At 32.0% G+C, this 23,246-nt stretch overlaps 1 protein-coding gene across 20 annotated transcripts in view; it reads right to left on the reverse strand.

Annotated features, from left to right (window-relative positions):
* LOC139484620 (CAP-Gly domain-containing linker protein 1-like) overlaps positions 1 to 23,246 on the reverse strand; it is an 81,638-nt gene that overhangs the window by 42,032 nt on the left and 16,360 nt on the right. For 6 of the 20 annotated variants that reach the window (XM_071268418.1, XM_071268422.1, XM_071268421.1 and 3 more), the window contains exons 2-7: positions 14,339 to 16,502; positions 12,575 to 12,610; positions 11,613 to 11,753; positions 7,956 to 8,070; positions 4,979 to 5,060; positions 329 to 1,253 (exon numbers count right to left, since the gene is read on the reverse strand). In XM_071268418.1, the coding sequence (XP_071124519.1) occupies positions 329 to 1,253; positions 4,979 to 5,060; positions 7,956 to 8,070; positions 11,613 to 11,753; positions 12,575 to 12,610; positions 14,339 to 16,502 (3,463 nt within the window). The remainder of the gene's footprint in view (positions 1 to 328; positions 1,254 to 4,978; positions 5,061 to 7,955; positions 8,071 to 11,612; positions 11,754 to 12,574; positions 12,611 to 14,338; positions 16,503 to 23,246) is intronic. The other 14 variants (XM_071268433.1, XM_071268430.1, XM_071268432.1 and 11 more) reach the window with 5 other exon arrangements.

Raw genomic sequence — 23,246 nt, forward strand, 5'->3', positions numbered from 1 at the left:
ACACACATTCCATCTACAGAAGTCTCATCATTGACATACAAATTAAGTTACCACATATGGCCAAATGAAGTATGAAGTTAAAAAACATTTAGGAACCAGAAACTCCTTAAGGTTGGCATATAAATAGAAAGACTTGGGATTAAGAATATCAAAATTGGTTATATAGTTTTCAATTCAATATTTTATTTTTCGATAGACTGCATCTTTTTTTGTGTGTTGAAAACTATATACCAGTCTATTATGGTAAATTTGTTTTTTGGGTGGATGGCTTACCCTTCATGCCTTTTTATTCATAATACTACAAATTTTCACGTTACTTTGTACTTACTTGAAGGTTTATCATGTGACTTAGAATCCTGAGACACCTCCTTATGTAGATCAGAGAAGCTGCTCCTGGCCGAGGTTAGAGCTGATCCAAAGATTTGACTACTACCAGAATCATTTAAATCCAATTTCATTAAAGAACTAGCATTAGAGCTGATAGATGAATGGCGTTTAAGATTTCCTGGTGCTGGTAGTTTACTCTTCTTTTTATTGTCTACCTTTTTAGCAGCAGGAGGAGGGGCTGCTAAGTTTAATTTACTTTTTATTTTGCTATAGTCAGGCGTTGGCATATTTGAAACCTTTTTTGGAGGTTTTATTTCTGTCTCTTTCTTTACTGGTGTTGGTGTACTGAGGTATTCCTGTAGTTTACTTTTAACTTCAGTTTTGGGCTTTGGAGGAGCACTTTGGTTATCCTCTATCTTATTCATTACAGCATCCCACTTACTCTTAGGAGGAGTTCGTTTTATAATCTTGGGAGGTTCTTTTTCAACCTTTTTATGCCTATTTTCTGACTGCGATGTGTTTTTATCCTCTTTTTCAACTTTTTTTACAATCTTCTTTTGAAATTTATTTTTTCTATTTTTAGCTCTTTCTAGTTTTTCTTCCTCACTTAATTCTGGTACAGGTTGGTTTATATAATCAGCAAGTCTTGAGGCAACTTTAGGTTTTTTATAATCTGATTTTTCTAACTCTTTCTTTTTTGGTGTCATTTTCCGTGGCGTTTTTGAAGATTCTTTGTTAGCGTCTGTTTCAACATCTTCGTCTTTCTTTTCTTCTGTTGGTGTTGTATCATCATGATCTACAATCTCAATTTTCACTTGCGGAACCTCAGCTTGTCCTGAATCTTTATCTAAATCCTGATCTAACTGTTGATCAGCCTCTATTCTCTCATCCTCCTCATTATCCTCTGTTAGAGCAGGAGTTTGGACCTACAACATACAAGTGAGAAATTAGAACCAGATTTATCTTTACGAGAGAAGCCTTGACCAGAAAAATAAATATGAGAAAACATTTAACATTGTTCATCTCCCAATAAATCACAATGTCAGTTAAATGACCATGAACTATTGAAGGATTGGTTTCTTGTTAACTTAGCTCAGAACTAAACAGTTATATCAGATTATCTGGAGCAAGATGTTTACCCCCAATTATCATATCATTGTTTTTTCCCTAAAATATGTCAAAACTTACAATTTTAAAGCACTATTCCTTAGGATAATTGTTTTTGTTTCCAACTCATCAACTTCCATAAAATATACAATCTACATACATTCCGCTTGGAATAAACTATATCATATGTGTAAAAATTCCTAAACTATTGTCATCATAAGCCAATTAGATATCTCTGACTATATTCTATATAAGGTCCCTCAGGCGACAAATGGCAACAGATAATTAATTTCCCCCCTCATTTTACTATAGAGAAACAATGCTGATATAAGGGAGGAAAAAAAGCAGAATTAATACCTTCAAAAAGATAATTTGCGAGGTCATTTTTTGTTTTTGAACACTTAAATTTTTATATTACAAATTTTGTAAGTCTTATAATAACACCCAGGTTAATTATTTTAAATTAAGGAGTGTATCTCCCTCATTCAAAGATCTGATTCCTTTCACGGATTTGGCTATACTTTTTGGACCTTTTGGATTATAGCTCTTCATCTTTTATATAAGCTTTGGATTTCAAATATTTTGGCCACGAGCATCACTGAAGAGACATGTATTGTCGAAATGCGCATCTGGTGCAAGAAAATTGGTACCGTTAATTTTATTAACAAGACTTGAGCACTTCAGATATCAATAAAACTATATTTCAATTTATCATGTATATTTGCTGCCAAAATAATACTTCTTTTCCTAATGTTCCATTCACATTTAGATATGAGAACCAGACTTGTTCATAAACAAATGTGTTTACAAAGATATTAAGTTTTTTTTTTATCATTTTTTGTAAAAATAATTGTCAAATATTTGAATCAAATCTGTCTTTATCATAATACTGTATTTTGACTATGCCACAATGCAATTCCTCCTATATAATTATCAGTTAAATAAACATGATTTGTAAAGGAATGAAGTTGGGTTTTTTATAATTATTTTAGCACTTTATAAGGACAATTAACTTGGATATAAATGACAGCCTGCTTTCTGAAGAATTTAAACAATAGGAAAAAGTTTAAAATAATCTTAAAAAAAAGATCTTCAAAGTAACAGAATTAATGAAAATATTACAAAAATAAAATGTTCATTTATATAAATGTCCCTTACCAGTTTATCCATTGTCCTTACAGAGTTTCAGTCCCCTCCTAGTATGATAACCATGTCATATGTTTTGTTGTATATTTCCTAGCTTTAGGAATGTACATATGTCTACATACATCAAAACATCTTTCTCATTCGTGTCAAAATAATTGTATATAAACTTCAGGGATATTGTCTGCTAAATTCTGCACTTATCAATTTATACTAGCTTTGATTATGAAGTTAAAGCACTATGCTTTTTTAAATTTTCTATTTAAATTTTTATTTGACATTTAAACTTCCCATTTTGTGTAAGGCTAGTACCCAGATGCATGTTTGAAGCACATTTTCTTTGTAGTTAAATTCTTTAAACAAGAGTGATAGAAGGGTTGTAAGCCAGAAGCATTGAATTACAAGGTTAATATGTTGGGGTGTTGTTTCTCAAATGTGTACCCAACAGCTTTTTCATATTACAATTAAAATGTGACACATTATTAGTCCATTGGAATATTCAGTTCACACAATGTATAGTGTATTTGTTAAGAATTAGTCTTTGATACATATTTAGCATACCTTCCAAAGATTCTAATGATAGAGACAGCTTGTAAAATACAGATCCACTGCTTGCTTTTTATACATGTATCAATATCATTCCATTATCATTTTGTTACTTATAATTCTAGTCTCCTCATCTCAAAAGCAAACAGCTGTAACTCTCCAGGGATAAATTTGAAGCACAAAATCATTTAAAATGAAGAAAATATAAAAAAGAAGATGTGGTATGATTGCCAATGAGACAACTATCCACAAAAGACCAAAATGACACATTTTTACTTGCCTGTGAATAATTTAAACAGAGGTTTGAAAAACACTTTCCATTTTCAATTAAAAAAATCTCTCATCAAACATTAAATCCACATGAATTTAGTTTTTTAAGAACATTAAGAAATTGATGGTTTAAATGTTCAATACAGTGACTTTGTTATATATGCATATAATGGTATTTATACAGTTATGTCATTTAAGGCTAAAAGGATAATTTAATTGTAGTTTAAATTTTAAATCTTAAATTAAGGAGCTTAAAGCTCAATGTGTGTGTGTGATGTTACACAAGAAATCTACCACCTAATGTATTGTATGGTAAAAGGTAGATTCATATTTGGTATTCAAAGTTTAATACTAGATGTACAAGAATGGCGAAAGATACTACACAGACATTCAAGTTGATAAGTCAAAAATAAAAAGACAATTTAAAGGCAGAATAGAAAAATACCAAAAGACAAAAAAAAAAAACACAACTTCGAAAACTAAAGACTGAGCAACACAAACTCTACCAGAATTTGGGGTGATCTCAGGTACTCTGGAGGGGTAAGCAGATCCTGCCCCACATGTGGTATGATATACAAACACAATGGTTGCCGACAAAATGTTTGTCTTAAAATTCTAGGTCGTGATATGACATGAGTTTTGAACATCAAAGGTTGATATGTTTCTTTCTTTTGTAAGCTTGAACCTTATTTTCCCACTCATTCTGTACATTTGTGTCAATGACATGTGCAAACCATATGTTTCACCTAATTTTTACTTTTTGACTATTATGCAATGTTATATCAGCTGAATATTCTTAACAATAGAATTGTCTGATGTAATAACATACAAACAATCAAATTAAATAAAGAAATAACACCACATTGATCTTATGATGTGTCTTTAAACTTATAAATCAAATCTATTTATTTAAATTCTGAAGAAGTTCTTGCTAGGTGCTGATATAAGTCCTAGTTTAAATGAAAGACTCCAAAATGCCTAAAAATTTATATGTTGCAAGATCATGTCTTCATTCTCAGTAAACTAGGTCAAAACAATAATTTGGCATATGAACTGAAAAGTTCACACGTAGAAAGACCACAAGTTCATGGTTAACTATATTTACCAAAAACAGAAGATTAACAGAATAAAGGATTACTTGAGGGAATATCTGGTAGATGTACATAAATCTAAAATTATACCCTACTTTTGTAGTGCTAATTTTGGTTAGTCTGATATAGATATAATATCAAGGGTGATATATAAGGATATCACAAGTTTGCATGATGATTAGATCTTATAGCTTGGCAAAACTTTATAAACAAGGTGATAGAACATTGTGTATGGTCATCTGAACAAAGACAGTACTGTATGACTATGATCAACAAGCAAACTTTTAAAACACAAATTAGGTTGTTAGTTTTCTCATTTGAAATGTTTTACATTGTCATTTCGGGGGCTTTTTTAGCTGACTGTGCAGTGTGGGCTTTGCTCATTGTTGAAGGCCGTATGGTGACCTATAGTTGTTAATTTCTGTGTCATTTTGGTCTCTTGTGTAGAGTAGGCAATCATATCACATCTTCCTTTTTATATTTTAGAGACTTACCTTAGCTTTCAGTAGATCCAAGCTGGGTAGTTGTTCTGACAGAGCTTCCTTTGCTTCACTTAAACTACCACAAATATTGTCACTGAAAAAACAACAATAAAAGGCCGTATTTATCTGGCGAATTAAAACAACCACTTCTCTATAATACAACAATACAAAATACTATACAGCAAAATAATCTCAGAATTAACGTCAGAAAAATATAACAATATTATCTAAATAACCGCTACACTGACATTTAGGTAATGGTATTTTATACTTATATAAAACAGAAAGGAAGTTAATTCTGTTAAACAAATCAAATATTAGATACGTTTATGGATTAGCTACTTAAATTCATTATGTTTAAAGTACATGTACAAAATACGGCTGTAACAACCTTAATGGCTTAAAGACAGTGTGTAATATGCTTAAAGCTAGCTTGCTGAACTTGACCACAAAATTATATTTTTTAAATCTTAAGGTTTTAAAACAATCCATCATTAAAATTCTTTTAACAGCCATTGATCCAGATATATTTATATCAGGGGTTCTTAATTGTAATTTTAAAGTGTTGTGAAGAAAGAAATTAAAACCCTGTGAAACCCTCTACGGATCTGCCATTGCACTTTGTGTCTGAACCAAAACCAAAATGTCATTTTATATAAAAATAAAGAATGTGTTTAGATGGCAAACGGGATAACTATGATCTATCAACCAAGGACTAAAGGTCAAGGTCACTCTACAACTTTTAACAACTTAGCAAAACATATACCATTTTAGAAAACTTTGGAGATTTAATGATGACAAAATATGAAAATTTTCAAGAGAGATACATAAAAGCAAGATTTAAGCTAATTATATAAAAAAAAAAAATATTTATGACAGTCAAAAAATCAAAGACAACTACTTGACAATAGGCTCTTAGACAGTTTGAGACTGATGCACATGTATACTAAAGAAGATTGGGTTAGACATGTTTGCTAACAGCCCTCAATCCTCTCTCACATTGGACAGCACAAAACATGAACAAACAGTAATCCATTGAAAATTAGATGGGCACATCTAACAAAATGACAATTAATGATACAAATACAAAGTACAAATTGTAGAGAAACTTCTTACAATTACTAATAGCTAGTTCAAAGCCACAAGCTAATATAGGGTTTTCCCAGACTATAAAAAAATCAATCAGAATATATCATTTGTATCAGATAGTTTTGTGCAGAGTGAAATCCAGAACTAATCTTTAATAAGCTTTCTAGGACAGCTAAAGGACATAGTTTGAAATTCTGAGATTGCTGCGTGGAGAAATAAAAAAGATCAGTCAGATGGAATTGTTATTTTTCTGGATCCATATTAGCAATGAAACTAAAGAAGGAAGTTTATTAATGAGTTTTTTTTTGGGATGATCATTAATAAGTAATTGATTGATCTAATATCATATTCTTCCTTTGTAGAAAGAAATTCTAGACGCCCTTAAATTACTGATTGATTACCAAAGAGAACTTGACGATTAGTCAAATAACATGAAGAATTTTCCTACATTGTCTTACTAGCTATACCCAGAATAATGTGTTAACATTGTCACCATCTATTCTATCAATTTTACTCACTACTTGTGTAAAAGTCCATCAAATAACGTGGGGAAAAAATCCAGAATATTTAGGAACTACTTTATCTCAAATTACAATAAACAAAAGATAATTTTTGTTCTAAATCTTAATATACCCAGAGAAAAGTGTCACCCACCATCTATTCTATCAATTTTACCCTTTAATGTGTAAAAATCTGTTAAATATCAAAATCCATATCACAGAGATCAAATATCATATAAATGTGTATTGCCTCAAGATATGAAAAGGATTACAAACAAAATTTGCAATACACTCCTCAAAATACATAATAATACGTTGATCTAAGACAATTATTTGCACATCTCCGTCAAATATATTTATATAAGAAGATATTAGAGATCTACTACAAACAAATGGATACACCCTGGGGATAATTTTCTACTTATTTGTAATTTATTAAATGGGTAGGTTGTTTGTCAATATTATTTGTTTTGCTTCACCAAAGAAACAAAAATATGTTACAAATATTTCTATGTACTTGTCATCTAACACATCAGGACACTGTCCTTTCAAGGTCAGGCCGAAAATGACCAGTTGCTTTAAATGATAAATGTTTTGCTATTTTGTATAAATATTATTTATTAGAAAAAAGCTTTTGTTTTCATTTACTTCATCCAAAATATTTAAATTTAAATAGTATGGTTTGAAAAATGAGATTTGGAAATGTTTTCCTACACAAATATATTATTTAGTAAAAAATATGATATTTTAAGTGTGCAATATTACATCTATAAATCTGATTGTTTTATTGAATGCACTTTCATCCTTATTGACTATACTATGTCAACTATTTTTTATTGACCAGTTGAGGAAGCTGGAATATATATAAATCCCATATAACAATTTCTACATCACAATGAATGGTAATATAGGATGTCTTATAGAGTAATGAAAACTAATTGCTCTATTGATATGGGGAGACTTAACTTTATAGAGGACATAAAAATGATAATAAAATGTGGTAAAAGACGGAAGGAAGCTCTTATAAAGTCTGTTATATTATTGACTTACTAACATACGAAGTCTTATAGCTTTAGACATTGGAATACTTATGATCAATTTGATGTCTTTGTTACTCTCACTGAGAGAAGTTCTAAATATCAGTTTTGCTCTCTTTTCAACATAAATGCTATTTATTCCCCATGTTATTCTTGGTTGAGCAATATATTTTCTAAATGGATGTTTTTAGCCAAAATAGCTGTAGCTATATGCATGATTGCACTACCGTTAACATTGACATGAAGCTAAGAAAACGTGATTATTCAATGTCCTCATGTAAAAGCAGATAAATAACTTTGATCTTAATTAGTATAGTAACAATTCTTACAAACCACACACATTCATGAATTTAAGTAACTTACATATCAGATGAAATCTCTCTAAGGGTATCGGTATCGGCTATAATAGTCCCGGCATCACTATACATGTCCGAATCACTTTCAAGGTCCCTGGCCCGTCTCGTACCTTTTAACACGGCTACAATACAAATGAAATTGATCACTTTCTAATGTATTTAAACTTTTATGTCGAAAATACATTTGATTTCATACAAAAAGAAAAAATATCTTTGTGATAAGGTAGTAAAATGTGATAAACGATATGGCCCCTTGACAATTGAACCGATTTTACAATCTGTTGACAACCAGCACAGGTAATGCTGACACTATATATACTTTAAGATGTTTGCAGGTGAAATAAATAAAAATTAAGATTTATTGCTAATGGGCTGGTACAAATGTACATGTATTAAATTTCTAAATCTAATTTGTTACAACATGCCCATTATAATGAATTAAACATTTCACCTATTTAACAAAATGATACAATAAAGGTAAACTTTAATTTGTTTCCTAACACTTTTTATGTTTCTTCTCTTTAAAATCAGAATTAACTTTAATATATTAACATATTTGCTGAAATTATATATGAAGGTCAATTATGGTTACTATTAGTCTGTTTTCTTGAAACACAATTTCACAATAACAGAACATGGTTTATTACAGATGTCAACAACTGGTGAAAACTTTGACTGGATGTTTGGGTAAATGCATATCATGGAGTGATGTTTATATTTATAATTTTTAACCTTGCATCCTTTTAAAATTCCCAATGGGGATTTTAGGCACACTAGGACCTACTTGCATTGCTTTACTTGCATTGCTTCAGTTGCCTGTTTTTTTTTATATTCTATGTTTTTGAATGAGTATACATGACCTCTAAGATGTAAAACTCACAAAACCAGTATTATGTTATTTCTAGTTTTTGGTAAGTTTCAAGCTATAAATCAAAATTGTATTGTATTTACTAAACAAATGTCAATAAATCAAGTCTTGTATCTTGTCTTAAAATGGACAGAATAACCTTGAAAAAATAAAATTAAGAAACAGAATCTATCTGAATAATGTCACCCTGACAGATTAACTTACCAATGTTGACAGGCACTTAAATTATGAAGCAAAAAACTCTTTTGTCTAATAAAATACTGATTCCTCCTATATTTATTGCTGCCACTGAATATGATACCACCATACTAATATTACAAAGGCATGATAATGACAGGGGATGACAACACTATTTTTCAAATAAAGGTTGAGGCAAACTTAAGTTAGAGAATGTAAACCAATTTTGGGATGGACAGTTGGACAGACAATTAGGGCAACACTTTATGCTCCCAATGCTTAGCAGTGGGGACATAAACTAAAGGCTCTCAAGAGCCTGTATCGCTCACCTGACTCTACCTGGGTTTTTGAAATCATATAAAAAAAGATAAAATTTGGCTACAAAGTAACAACACTTGGCCGGCACCTCATAAGTAACATTCATGCTATGTTTGGTTTCATTCAATTCAGTGGTTCTCTAAAATATGAAATTTGTATGTATTTCCCATAGGGTCCTATGTTAAACTAAGCCCCCTGCTGGCAGCCATCTTGGATGATGGATCAGCTACAAAGTAGCAACACTTGGTCAACACCTCATCAACAACATTCATGCTATGTTTGGTTTCATTCCATTCAGTGGTTCTCTAAAAGAAGACAATTTTATTCATTTCCCATAGGGTCTTATGTTAAACTAAGTCCCTCACTGGTGGCCATCTTGGATGATGGATCAGCTACAAAGTAACAACACTTGGTCAACACCTCATAAGGAAAATTCATGCCATGTTTGGTTTTATTCCATTCAGTGGTTCTCTAGAAGAAGTCATTTGTATGCATTTCCCATAAGGGTCCTATGTTAAACTAAGTCCCTCACTGGTGGCCATCTTGGATGATGGTTCGGCTAGAAAAGTAACACCACTTGGTCAACACCTCATAAGGAACATTCATGCCATGTTTGGTTTCATACCATTTAGTGGTTCTCTAGAAGACGTTCAAAATGTAAAAAGTTAATGCTGACGATGGACGCCGAAGACTGACAGCGACAACGGACAATGGACGCCAAGGGATGAGAAAAGCTAACTTGACCCTTTAGGCCAGGTGAGCTAAAAAAAAATAATTTTTTTTTCAATTGCTGCTACAGAGAGAATTTACTGTTTCTGAATGATGTCTAAAAATTATTCCCATGTGCACATATTAATCTGCAGGAAATATCATATTATGCTGCTGACCAAATATCAAGTCTCTCTGTTCAATAGTATTTTAAAAGAAAAGAGTGATGAAAATAGTAGAAGGTAGAACAGACGGACAGACCAACTGACAATAAGTATAATGGTTCATAAATCTTTCTCGATTCTTGTTTTTTTATATAGATTAGACTGTTGTTTTTCCCATTTGAATAGTTTTACACTAGTCATTTTTCAGGGCCCTTTATAGCTTGCTGTTCTGTGTGAGCCAATGCTTTGTGTTGAAGGCAGTACTTTGACCTATAATGGTTTACTTTTATATATTGTGACTTGGACGGAGAGTTATCTCAATCATTCAGGCACTCATACCACATATCTATTAACTAATTTACATGACAGGCTATGAAAACTCTGCATAGGTTGTATTGCCTTACTAGATATTTCTTTCTTTTAATTCCATTATAATTTAAGATGTGTCATTTAGATCAAGAATAAGCCTGTATATTTTTTTTTAAGATAGAATCCCATACTATGAATCACTACAAGAGAAGTTGTTGGTATAAAATCAATACTTTACTATTCTCTGGAGAATGAAACTACTTGCTGTTCCTTAATAATACAGTTCAATTATAGCTGTTATTCAATAAAAACTCTTGAAAGGTTTGGTAAAGCGTGAAATAATGTCATTGTATGTATAAAGTCTGCATTAGATTGACTTATTTAACCCTTGCATGCTACTGTATAAATTTAGACGAATTAATTTGTATTTTACTGTATTGTCTTTGGCAAGAAGTGATTTGCTGTCTGTGTTGTATGGTGTAAGTTGTTCAATGTTTAAAATTATATTTTCAGTGGACTGGGAAATTGGGGTAAAAAGTTTATCTTGGCATTAAAATTAGAAAGATCATACCATAGGGAACATGTGTACCAAGTTTAAAGTTGATTGGACTTCAACTTCATCAAAAACTACCTTAACCGAAAACTTTAAACTGAATCTGGCACTTCAATTTTCTATTTTCACTGGACTGGGAAATTGGGGTAAAAAGTCTAATTTGGCTATAAAATTAGAAAAATCATATCATAAGGAACATGTGTACTAAGTCTCAAGTTAATTGGACTGCAGATTCATCAAAAACACTTTGACCAAAAACTTTAACCTGAAGCGGGACAGACAAACGAATGCAGACGGAAGAACGAACGAACAAAGGGACGCACAGACCAGAAAACATAATGCCCCTGTACTATTGTAGTAGGGGCATGAAAGTACTGTTCACTAGGTTTGCTCACATGTTATTTGTAAACTCAATTTGTGACCATCAAATCATCAATTGATACCTGCAAATCTTCAAGTACAATACGGATATTTCCTGATATGTATTTGGTAATTTAAATATTGTTTGTAAGTGTGTTTGTTTTTGTATGTCTGTCTGTTAATCCATGGTTAGTATCACTACCCTACCTGATTGATAATGTTTAAAAGTTTCAGCATAAGCTTGATCTAGGTCAGTAACCTTGTGGTCATCTGTTTTCCTGTCTGACCATTCTGTTGGTGAGTTCATGGTCACAGTACCAACTTCTGAGTCAGTATCCGGCACATATCCTACAGAATAAAACACTTGTTGGTTCAGATGAAAATTCACAAAGTTCATTACTGAAAACATTAACTGACTTAATTTGGTGAAGGTGTGTGACAAATGTCAGAAAGTTTAAAAGTTGTTAACTACAGGACCAAAGGATCCCAAACTTTAATTGCATTGTTACATGTTACAATAATAAAAAGTATCAATTATTAAAATAAGGTTACGCTACTCTAAAATAAATACTCCTAGTAAATTTATTGCAATGATAAAATTAAGCATACAATCACCGGATGATGAGTTTGATGCCATCACCAAAACTTCCCACTTTCAAAAGAGGGATAAAACATATTCATTTATTTTTGTGTATGTTTAAGAGATATAAATGCCAAGGAAGAAGCAAGATAAGACAGTAAAGTGACAAGAGTTTATATCGTAAATTAGAAATTAAAAAACTTAACATAATAAACTGTCAACTAAGATATATGTTCTAGCCTGGTAACCTAACTACAAATGATAACCCCAACTTGTGAATGTCAATATAAGTACAAGTCTTACTTCCACGACTTTTGTCAAAGGGAAGATTACAGAGGTGCACAGAATTTATAGACTGACAATCTTATCTATAAATTCATTTTTTTTCATGAATTGTCCCAGAATTACAGTAGTACTTAAAGTCATGAGTATGGCCAACAAAGCAGAAAGGACTGTAAAACTCTGATAAAGATAAAATGAGGTACATATGAACAAAATCAATTCAGAAGTGCAAAGTTCCCAATAGCAGAATATGCAGTTCATAATGAATGGATGAAAAATATCTAAAATCCAAAACCACAAATGGTACCTTTTATTCTGACTATCTTTTTCTTTGTCTTGCAGACTACAAAGTTATTGGACCTTTAATCAATTTACTTTATAAGATTTGGGAATGCAGAATAAATTTTCTTATTATCTGTATATTTAAAGAAATAGGTTTTTTGGGTAGAATGAGTACTTATTCATTGGTTGATTAAAGGGGACAAAGACGGCCCACCCCTTCCTCATCAGAAACATGATCGCAAATAGTATCATATTGGTATAAATTTTCTAATTTTTCAAAAATCAAACAATGACACCCCTACCCATTCCTTATAGACCCTAGAACTGTGGATCAACCCCTGTTTTATTTCTGTTAAAATATAATATATACAAAAGGTAAATAGATTGGGTGTATATCTGCCTTTTCATGATGTCAACAGTAATGTACTTGGACTTCAATCAGTAAGAAAAACTGCACTAGGTCTTCAATGATTAAGACAAATGATCAAACTCTGTGCAGTTGTAAGTAGTCCATTATAATTTTTTTTAGAAAAAATATGTTTAATGATAACAAACAAAGATAGGAATTTAAAACCTTGCATTAAGATGTTTGGGCTGTGATCAATTAACCTAATTATTTCTCCACTCAGTGTAATGTCTATCAACTGTTAGCTTTTACAATACTTTGTTCAAGTAATTACTTTTTATTTTAAGAAGAAAGTTAATTTTAGAATAATTCCGACATTAATGTGCAGTTAAAACAGGTTTCTCTTGGCATCATTTCTATACATTACACATTGTGAAGCAATAAACATTCTTCTGAGGGCATGTTATTTGATTTCTTATTTTTTACCATAAATTTCTATACAATCAACATGACACAAGTAACCAGCAAACCTGAAAACAACAGAATTTAGATCTGACACATCTTATTTTCCCAATTTCTAATGAATGTATTTAAAATTGTACAACATAACAGTGACTTTTTATAGACATTGAGGAGAAATCAAATCCAAAACCACCTGTCAGGAGACTCAGACACACTCCACTAGTTAATAAAGTACCAGTATTTTATAACATCAGCTCTCATCAGTACTTTATGTCAATTCTTAGTCCCTTTCCAACCTAGTCATCATTACTTATTTTAGAATCTAGTATCACCCATTTATCATGGAGATTGATCAAGATATTCCTTAATGTGATTGAAACTTGCACCTTGAGAGTATTTGATGTAATATTAACCAATATGATGGAAAAATTAAACCTAGGGTGTTTTACTTAATGATGGACAATCCCTGCACATACTGCACAAGCTTTAATCCTTATTCTTTATTGCCAAGTAAATTGTATGCCTCCAAATGGTACCAAAGCTTCCAATTTACAACAACTTAAGGACTGCCAGTAAGACCAGTTCAAGTAAAATTCTTTGCTACAAGCCAATGAAACTACATATGTGCATTCAAGCACACATATGATACATTACAATTCTAAATGATAATTTAAGTAAAATGTGAACAATATTTGTCATTTCTGGGCCTTTTATAGCTGACTGTTGTATAGGCTTTGCTCATTGTTGAAGGCTGCACACGTACAGTTATCTATAGCTGTTAATGTCTGTGTCATTTGGTCTCTTGTGAAGAGTTGTCTCATTGGAAATCATACCACAATTTTTTTTTAATGTACCCGTTTTGTTGAAGTTGAGCCTATTAAGTTCTATTATGGATAAAACTAACAAGTGCTCATAGGGAAAAGTTTTGAAAGCCTAAGTATCTGTTGTTCACTACTGACCTATTCTTACATGTGACCTTACCTGTGTCAGCACTAGTTGTAGATATTAGAGAAAGGGGGCGATCCCTCTTTTTATGCCCTGCCTTTAAATCTCTCTCCAGTTGTGTGGGATCCCCAAACTGTTTCTCCTCCAACCCAGAAGTCTCGGTTAGTTCTTGGAGACTATCTAAATTCTGGGACCATCTCATTTCCTGTGAGTCGGCCATCCCAAAATCACTTTGTAAAGATATTCCAGAATCAGTCATAGGTTTCCTCTGTCTGTATATTATACCTTCCGTTGAACTCTGTAAAGAATTGGTAGAATCTGTTAATCCTTTTACAGAGATTCCAGAATCAGTCATTGGTTTATCTAATTTATGTATTTGTTCTTTTGTAAGACCACTTTGAACCTTTTGGAAACTAAGTTCCTTGTTGCTGTGAATACTATCTTCCTTATCAAGTTTCAGATTCTGTAATTTTTCCGACAAACTGTCATTTCTACTACTAGTATTAGCATCTAGTCCGTATGTGTATGTCCCATTCATATTACCCTTCTCATTGTACCCTCGCAGTATGTTCTTACTGTAAGAATCTTCCAGACTATCGTCAGATTGTTGCTCTTCTGAATCTGAAGCTTCTTGTCTCCAGTCAAGCGTATCGTCTCCTACAATGGGTAAATCAACACCTCTTGTCTGATCTGCCTGAAAAGTGGAATTTAAATTATGTCTAAGATTTTGTAGGATTTGATTATCAGATAATTGTGCCACCTCTTCAGGTATACCAGTGCTGATACAAGATTTGGAATGTGATATAGTACGTGTTCGATCAAGCAGGGATTTGGATTTTTCCGTCACCAATGGCGTGGAAGTGATCACATTTTTATTTTCAAATGTTTCATTTAATGAAGCAACCCTCTTTGTTTTCTCACAAGATTGAACAATTTTTTCAATGTCGGTAAGATTTGAAGAATCGACTAAATCGTCAGTTAATAACTCAGTTTGGAATAGAACGTCCTCCAAATCAAGTACACCTAAGCTTGAGCTCATACTCTCACTCATTTGATTTGATTTGGAAACTGAAGTCGTCTTTACTTCACACTCATTTGATATTTCATGATGAATTTTATCAGAATTTCTAGAATCACTTAAATGTTTAGGTGAATTATTTCCCTCAGTATCAAAAGTTAAATTGAAATATTTCCTGCCGTCAGAAGAAAGGCAATCTTTTAATTCTGGACCAATAGAATCATCACCACTAGACCCACTATCATTATGGGTACGATTTAATTGTTCAATCTTTTCACTAGGAAGGATAAACCCACTATCTGTATATATACGATTTAATTGTTCAATCTTTTCAGCGGGAAGGATATAGGTATTATTCAAAGCATTGCCAGTCACCTCAAGCTCAGTACTTACACAACCTTGACCTTGATAGTGCTGCTGTCCATAGTTTTGTGATCTCCTTGGAGATTTATGATGGTAATCCTCTGACTCAGATCCACGAGAACCCTCGCTCAACGTAAATGTTGATGATAACTTTTTCACACAAGAATCTCCATATTGTTCAGTTAACAAATCATCAATGTTTAAATTAGAACGGTCATATAAATATTCTGGTTGATAATGAGATTTCTGTTGTGGCGCAATTCTAGGTGGTTCACTACGATATTGAAACTCCTCTTGTTCCTCAAGTATCTTAGAACGTAACAAACTCTCTGTATTTTCGTGTTTATTAAATGATTTAGGTTGAGGTAAGAGTCTCCTGACCTTGGTTTTAGGTTGCGGTATTTGTCGTAACGTCTCGGTTATATCCTCCACACTGACCACAGATCCTTCAGGTTTTGATACTCTATCTGCAGGAGCAAATATTCCATGTCCAACCCGGCAATCGAAATAACGAACACCTTCTACCGATCCATCATGTTTTCCGTCAGGTTCGTCAAGCTCAATTCCACACCAGAATCCTGATGCAATGTGTGTTTTACCAAAATAAAGCAGAGTTCCCGACTTAACTCCACTAATTACTATTCTATCTCCGACATGTAGCTCCTCGTCTGCATGATCTTCAGGGGGAGGCGAAAAGAGACGTGGTTCTTCTTGTTTCTCCTTTTGTAGTCCGAAGGTTTTAGGTGCTGGGAGAAAAGATCTCCTTTTCTCTTTGGCTTTCCCCTCGGGTATGGGTATTCTTTTATTGGAATAGGAGGCCTGCAATAAAAGTAATAATAAATATTTAATTTAACCGATTTTTATTAAAATCATTTATTTCAAAAGCTACCCATTACCAACCAATGAAATATTCATTAATAATATAATGTAAATTGAGAGGTTGTGACATGAGATTTTATTTCCTTTTATTACCTTCAATTAAGTATATTTTCCTACAGTTACAGGTTACAAATTTCCAATATACCTCACTATACATATTTAGATTAAAATCTAAATCAATTTTATTTTAAAATGAACTGAATAGAATTGTTTGAGCGTATTGTGTACAACATACAATGTACAAGAATATTAATAAACAAATTTTTGCTACATTTAATATTGAAAGTTCATAAGATTTGCTGATAAATTTATTTATTAAAAATTAGACTTTAATAGATCTACTATTTTTATATTTCATGAATTTAACTGTAAGAAGATAATCTACTATAAAGTGAGGATAAGAGTGCTATAAGAACTGGTTTTAATAAGCACTTATAACAATATGATCAGTAGATATATATTGTCTTTTTCACAAGACGTAGATGGTCATACAACCACAAACCAAGTTGATCATGTCAGAGGTTTGACAGTTCATTGTAAAACATAGGTTTCAGATGTGTTTACAAAGAATTGCAAGCACAATGCTCTCTAAAAGTCCATATCCCAGGTTCTTTTAATATATATACTGCTGAACCAAAGAAAAATAAATTGACTTAAATGTGCTTCTTTGACTTTTTGACTTGACCTTTATCGCATACCCTTTATCACACCCCTAATTTTTTTTTTTTGCATAGTCAGTTTTTATTTATTTTTTTTATTTTATTTTTTGCTTAAGAAATAAAACATGGCAAAATATGTATCACATGTCACATCACCCTCGACCAATATCATCCCTCGGGCCTAAAGGCCCTTGGGCTGATATTGGTGTCTCAGGATGATACAACATATGATACGGATTTTGCCATGTATTATTCTCTATATATAAATAATAAGATCATAATCAAGATGATCAACAACAGAATCGTCAACAATTTTGCCTGAAGAATTAAGTCCTGACGGCCTTTTGTAAGAATTTATCAGCTTTACATTGAATAACCTATAACAATCTCAGGACATGATGGAAGAATATCTAGGAAGTTCACAAACTAATGACATCTGAAAACATCTGAAGAGAAAATGAAGACAGAAAGTGCCAATTATTTCATATTTTTCATTAACAAATATGATTACAAGCTGAACGTAGAACTGTCTTGATTAAAGGTTAAGTTGTTTTGTACCGGTTCTTGATCTTACAATCATCAATGAACCATATGTCTAATAATTATTTACAGGAACTTAATTGCTGACTCAGGCAATTAAAGAAGAAATAGAATTATATATTAAGGCCGGACCAAATTATATTTTGTTAATTAATCTTGTTTATAAGTAATAAAAATAAAGGTCTGAGACTACATTTATCAGAAGACAATTAAAATCCAGAGGCAGATTTAGAGAGTTTTCAAGGGGGCCCAGGCCCCCCCCCTTTTTTATGGGAAAAAAATTTGGTTAACTATCTAGGGAATCACTGCAACATGACTTGAGCTACCCCTCTTAGATAGTCAATGAAAGTTTCTGGATCTGCCACTTAAAATTGTAATAAATTAATGATCATAAGCATTTAAGAACAAGTAGAAAGTGAACCATACATAAATTTGCAAACAATGACGATAAAACATTGAATTCAAAGTGAGTGTTACATAGTCAGTAAAGGATCAAATATAGGTCAATGTGACTTGAATACTGTTCTATGCCTACATGTTAACAACAGACATTTACTAATATATATCTTATGCATGCCTTCTCAAACAGGGGCGTAGCTAGGTATTCAGCCAACTGTAGGCACCAATCGGCAGGGGGTCTGGGGGCCGCTAAAGGCCCCCAGTAGGTCCAGGGCAGAGCCCTGGTAGGGGTTTCAGGGGGGCGAAGCCCCCCGACGGAAAACGGTTTTAAGCATTTTAGCTGTATAATTTTATGTTAAAAAATATTAAATTTACTGGTTATTTATTCATGATAATTATTATATACATGATGAAAAGTTCGAAGAATTATGAGTAATCTGACTAGTGAATTAGGTAACGCAGTACAATCGGAAATATGGATAAAAAACTCACATTATGCACTGCCCAGCGTAGATCAGCGTATCCATTTAATGAAGCAGTACACCCTGTTTGGTATTTTCATATCTATTCCATTCTGATTGATATATACGTATAACTTAATTAATAGTAAATATTGTGACGATCCTTCATTAAAAAAAATAGGAATCCACGTAAACACTAATATTTCTATATAATAAAACGATCCGTTTGGCTGGAAAATAATCATTAATCTTTTTTTTTATTCTTATAAACCTACACCCTAGCCACACAAACACATACACACAGTTCTGTTCTGTTCATACCATCGTAACAAAATTCAAGAAATGCATATTTCTTTACTAGTATCCTCTACTGTAAAATCCCTACCGGGTTAGGAATTTGGACAATTTTTTTTTTACAATAAATACATACAACAGGGAGCTAGGTCCTGTAATAGGTATCGTCCAGAACGAAGGTCTGGAAATTTGAAAATGAGGGATTATTGGAAAAGAGCAGAAATTCTGCCTTTGAGTAGACCAACTACGAACTCCCCAAAGAGTGGCATTCTCTCTACAACTAGGCATCGGATTTAATGTCCCCATTTTGACCTAACGTGACTGCGTATTTATACATCCTGCACAGCCAAACGGACAACCAACATTGGCAAGTCGGGTGAGGGCAAAATGGAAAGCTAGTTGAAAACTAACAACTAATTAAAGTAAAACACTCATGCATGTGTCTAAGTTGAGGTTCATTCAAGTTTTTGTTGATAGAAGTGAAATGATCTGAACCAACTAAGTTCTAGTTTATAGATTCTATATAAGGTAAAAACATAATAACATTCATTTCTTTCCAACATTCCATTCACTAAGAACGAGAGACTAGTGTGCACTTGACATTCGATAATCAAAGAGTTTTGAGAACTTAACTGGCGTTCATCTACAGATAACGTTGTTTATCATTTTTTTATTTTTTTGGAAGAAAAAAAAATATTTGTGAAAAATTATGTGTAGGCACGTGCCTAAAGTGCCTAACGGCAGCTACGCCCCTGTCAAAGCATAAAATGGATGCTGCATTTATACATAACTTTAAGGGCATATATACGATACAGTTTTGACCTTGTATTTATGTTTCGATAAAAATTTCCTTAAAGACTATTTTTTACCTGATTAAATCAAAAATGTAATAAAAAATATACCTTCATGTGCTACTTTTTGAGTAAAATGAGGTCGAAATTTTGTATATTTGCTCAAAATTCGGATTTGTGGCCGTATTTTCTCTTTCGAAAGAAAGACATAACTTTTTTGTTGTCAAAGATAAACATAAATAATGTTTTTTGTTAAATAATTTGTAATTTCTGTATCTTATAAATATTCTAAAAAATTATATATTTTTTTTTCAGAAACAACTCATATTTATCAAATGTTCATGAATATAGAAAAAAACATATATTTGTTTGCTGTATATTTATCAAATTAAAAAATTTACACTATTTACGTTTTCATGAAAATTGCCACACATAATCTTTTCGCTTAAATGAAACCAAATGTCATTTTATAAAAGAGGGGTCCATGAACTCGTTTTCAAGTTAAATAAGTTTGAATGATAAAAATCAGTATAAAACTGAATCTTTTTCCGATAAGTCATAGTTTGACGTCGCGAAAAAAACAATTTACGTTAGCAACGTCATTACCTCCCCTGTAACTGTATTGTATGCCCTTAATGTTTGATACCACAAACACATATCCATGTAACCTTGTATGACAATATATCTGATCCTACAGATGAACTTAGAACTAGACAAGATCTATACAAGCTTTCCATTCCAGGTTTTTTTTGTCACCCTAATAAAATCATTTGAACCATAAAATCTCAATAATATCTCATTTTCATGCCCTAAAGATATAATAAATCAAAACAATAAAAGTTAAACAGAAGAAATATCAAATTTTCTTCTATAAGGATATTTTGTCTATCTGATGACATTAAATTATGTATATATATATTTATATATTTGTATTAAGATATTAATATTAATTATGTCCATAGATCACCAATCAATAGATCAATATTATAGACACATTAACCTGTCATATAAAGACTTAATCACAGGTAAACACCAGGTAATCAATGTCATCTCTAACTTTTATTAACTATAGTGTGAGATTTCTATAAGTTAGGATCAATTCCTTAAAATCACAGCTACTATAGGATGCCATCCTGATGCTGATGAGCACCAAGCATAAATTACCCAACTTTAACAAATGTTGGATATAGGCGGATTTCGGGCAGGGGGACCCCCTTTAGTCGGAAAAATTAGGTAATTACATAGGGAATCACTGGAACATGACTAGAGCAGGCCCCTTTTGAAAAATTCTGAATGCGACACTGTGAAGTAACAATAATTAATGAATACTGGACATAAATAAAAAGATATACAGCAATAGAAATGTATAATAATTGATATTTCATCTGTCTGTCTTTCATAATAAATAATTAAAACTAAAAAAATATTCATCAAACTTTTTATGAAAATCTAATTTGATGCTGTTCTGGTATGAACCAGCAGGAAATAAATATATAGACTTCTCAATTTCTGATGATGATTCATGACATAAACAAATGTTAATTACACGAACATATCAACAAGGGAGGTAATTTGATAAATTAAAATGTTTCATGATTCAGAAAACAATAAACATAAAAAAATTGATTGTTATTGATATTCAAAATCAAGTTTTTGTATACTAAGTACAATTCAAATCCTTGTTCAAATCAATAGTTATAAGGAAGGACCTGCAAGGTAGGACCATAGGACAACGGATATGAAGGGCAGGAAATTTGGACTGCCACTTGAATATAATGGAGTGTTAGGTACAGCATTAGCTTTACCTTGCATCACTGGCCACCTTCTGACCTCTAAGATAGTTGTTTCAAAGGTTTTTTAAAGTGCAGAGAGCATTAAACTTTGATATAATCCTTAAAAGATTTAGCATTTTAGCATTTCATTACTCTTTTGATCCAACTTACCTACAAATTTATACAGCATAGCAAAACATATGCCCCATAGAAAGCAAGGGCATTAGTTGAACTACTCAGGAAAAGGAGTAGTCCAGGTCAGTACAATTGTATACCCTAGGCCTGGCCTAGACAAAGCCTTTATATTTTATTGGAGAAATTAATTTCAAAAGTATGTATAGTCCACAAATAGAAATTTAATGAGTTATCTCCCCTATGCATTATCAATTCAGTAGTAAAATTTTCTCTGTAACGAATGAATAAAACATTAAATATAAAATATCACATTAAAAAATTCAAGTTGGACTCAAAGGTCACAGGTCAAAAGTTGATTACAGTATTTGTATGCGCGTGTACTTTATAGATAAAGAAGTGAGGACAATGAATATTTTATCATGTTTATAGTGTCAAGAATATTCATCTTTATCTTACTAATTGATTATTGTAGACACATGTACTGGCAAATAATGAAAAATTCATTTTTATACAAGCTGACTGTAAGATTTTCAATAAGACAGATTCAGAAATTGTCATTAATATTTTGATGTAACATAGGTGGGAGTCTCCCTACTTTATGTATAAACTACAATATGTAATTGTGTTTTTTCCATAGGGGGGGGGGGGGGGGGGGGGGGGGTTTGGGTGGCAGTAACCCCCAAAAATTATTATTTTAAAACAGTGTTGTAAAATGAAATAGGTAATCAATGATTTGACAGCTACCCAACAAGGACAAGAAGTTGACTTACAGATATTGTTCTATTTACAAATTGTTTGATTTCATTTTTTATCGATATAAACTGTCTTTATAGGCAAAAGGCAAATTATTTTGTTAATCAGTCAACTACATTCCCACTTCACCTGAAACACATTCCCCATTGAAAAACTATTTGTTTCTTTTTTTTGTCAGATTTGTATGTTATCAATTTAACTTAATGATCCTACCCATCGGATATACTTTTGTACACAATTTAGTCCTATAAATCCTGTATCATCCATGTTATATCATTTCTTCATATTTGTATTAATCATAAAAACTGTCTCTCGTCTATTTAAATCTTTGTTTACACAATCTAACTTTTTAGTTTGTTTTCATATCGAAGAGATCATAATATGTTTACAACCCGTGTAAATAAACGATAGACAACTATTCTATTTAATTAGTTGTTAACGAAGCAGTATTAATTACTCCTACCTTTCTAACTAATAAGGGACACCAAGATTTACACCTGTCCACAATTTAACGGGTCCGTAGAAATACCGCAAAGGACCTCCTTAGTGCACTAAGAACAAAAATGTGCACTAAGGACCTGATGGAATGATACAACGGCCACAAAGGACATGGCATATAGAAATATACTTTGAAAAACTTCATAATTTCAAATTTCATAATCATAACTTTTGTAATTAGAAAGTTATTTAATGTTTTATCGACACGCGCCTCAATCAGTTGATTGTCACCTGTGTAATCGATAGAAATTCATGTTCACTCAACCTTGACCCGTTTATAATCCACTTATAAACCGATTAAACATGTATACGGTATTTGGTGTTCTGTGTTTGTTGTTACTGTCGTGTTTATTTTGTATTTCTGTCTGTTTTATTTTTCACT

Source organism: Mytilus edulis, chromosome 8, assembly GCF_963676685.1.
Source record: "Mytilus edulis chromosome 8, xbMytEdul2.2, whole genome shotgun sequence".
NCBI lineage: Eukaryota > Metazoa > Mollusca > Bivalvia > Mytilida > Mytilidae > Mytilus > Mytilus edulis.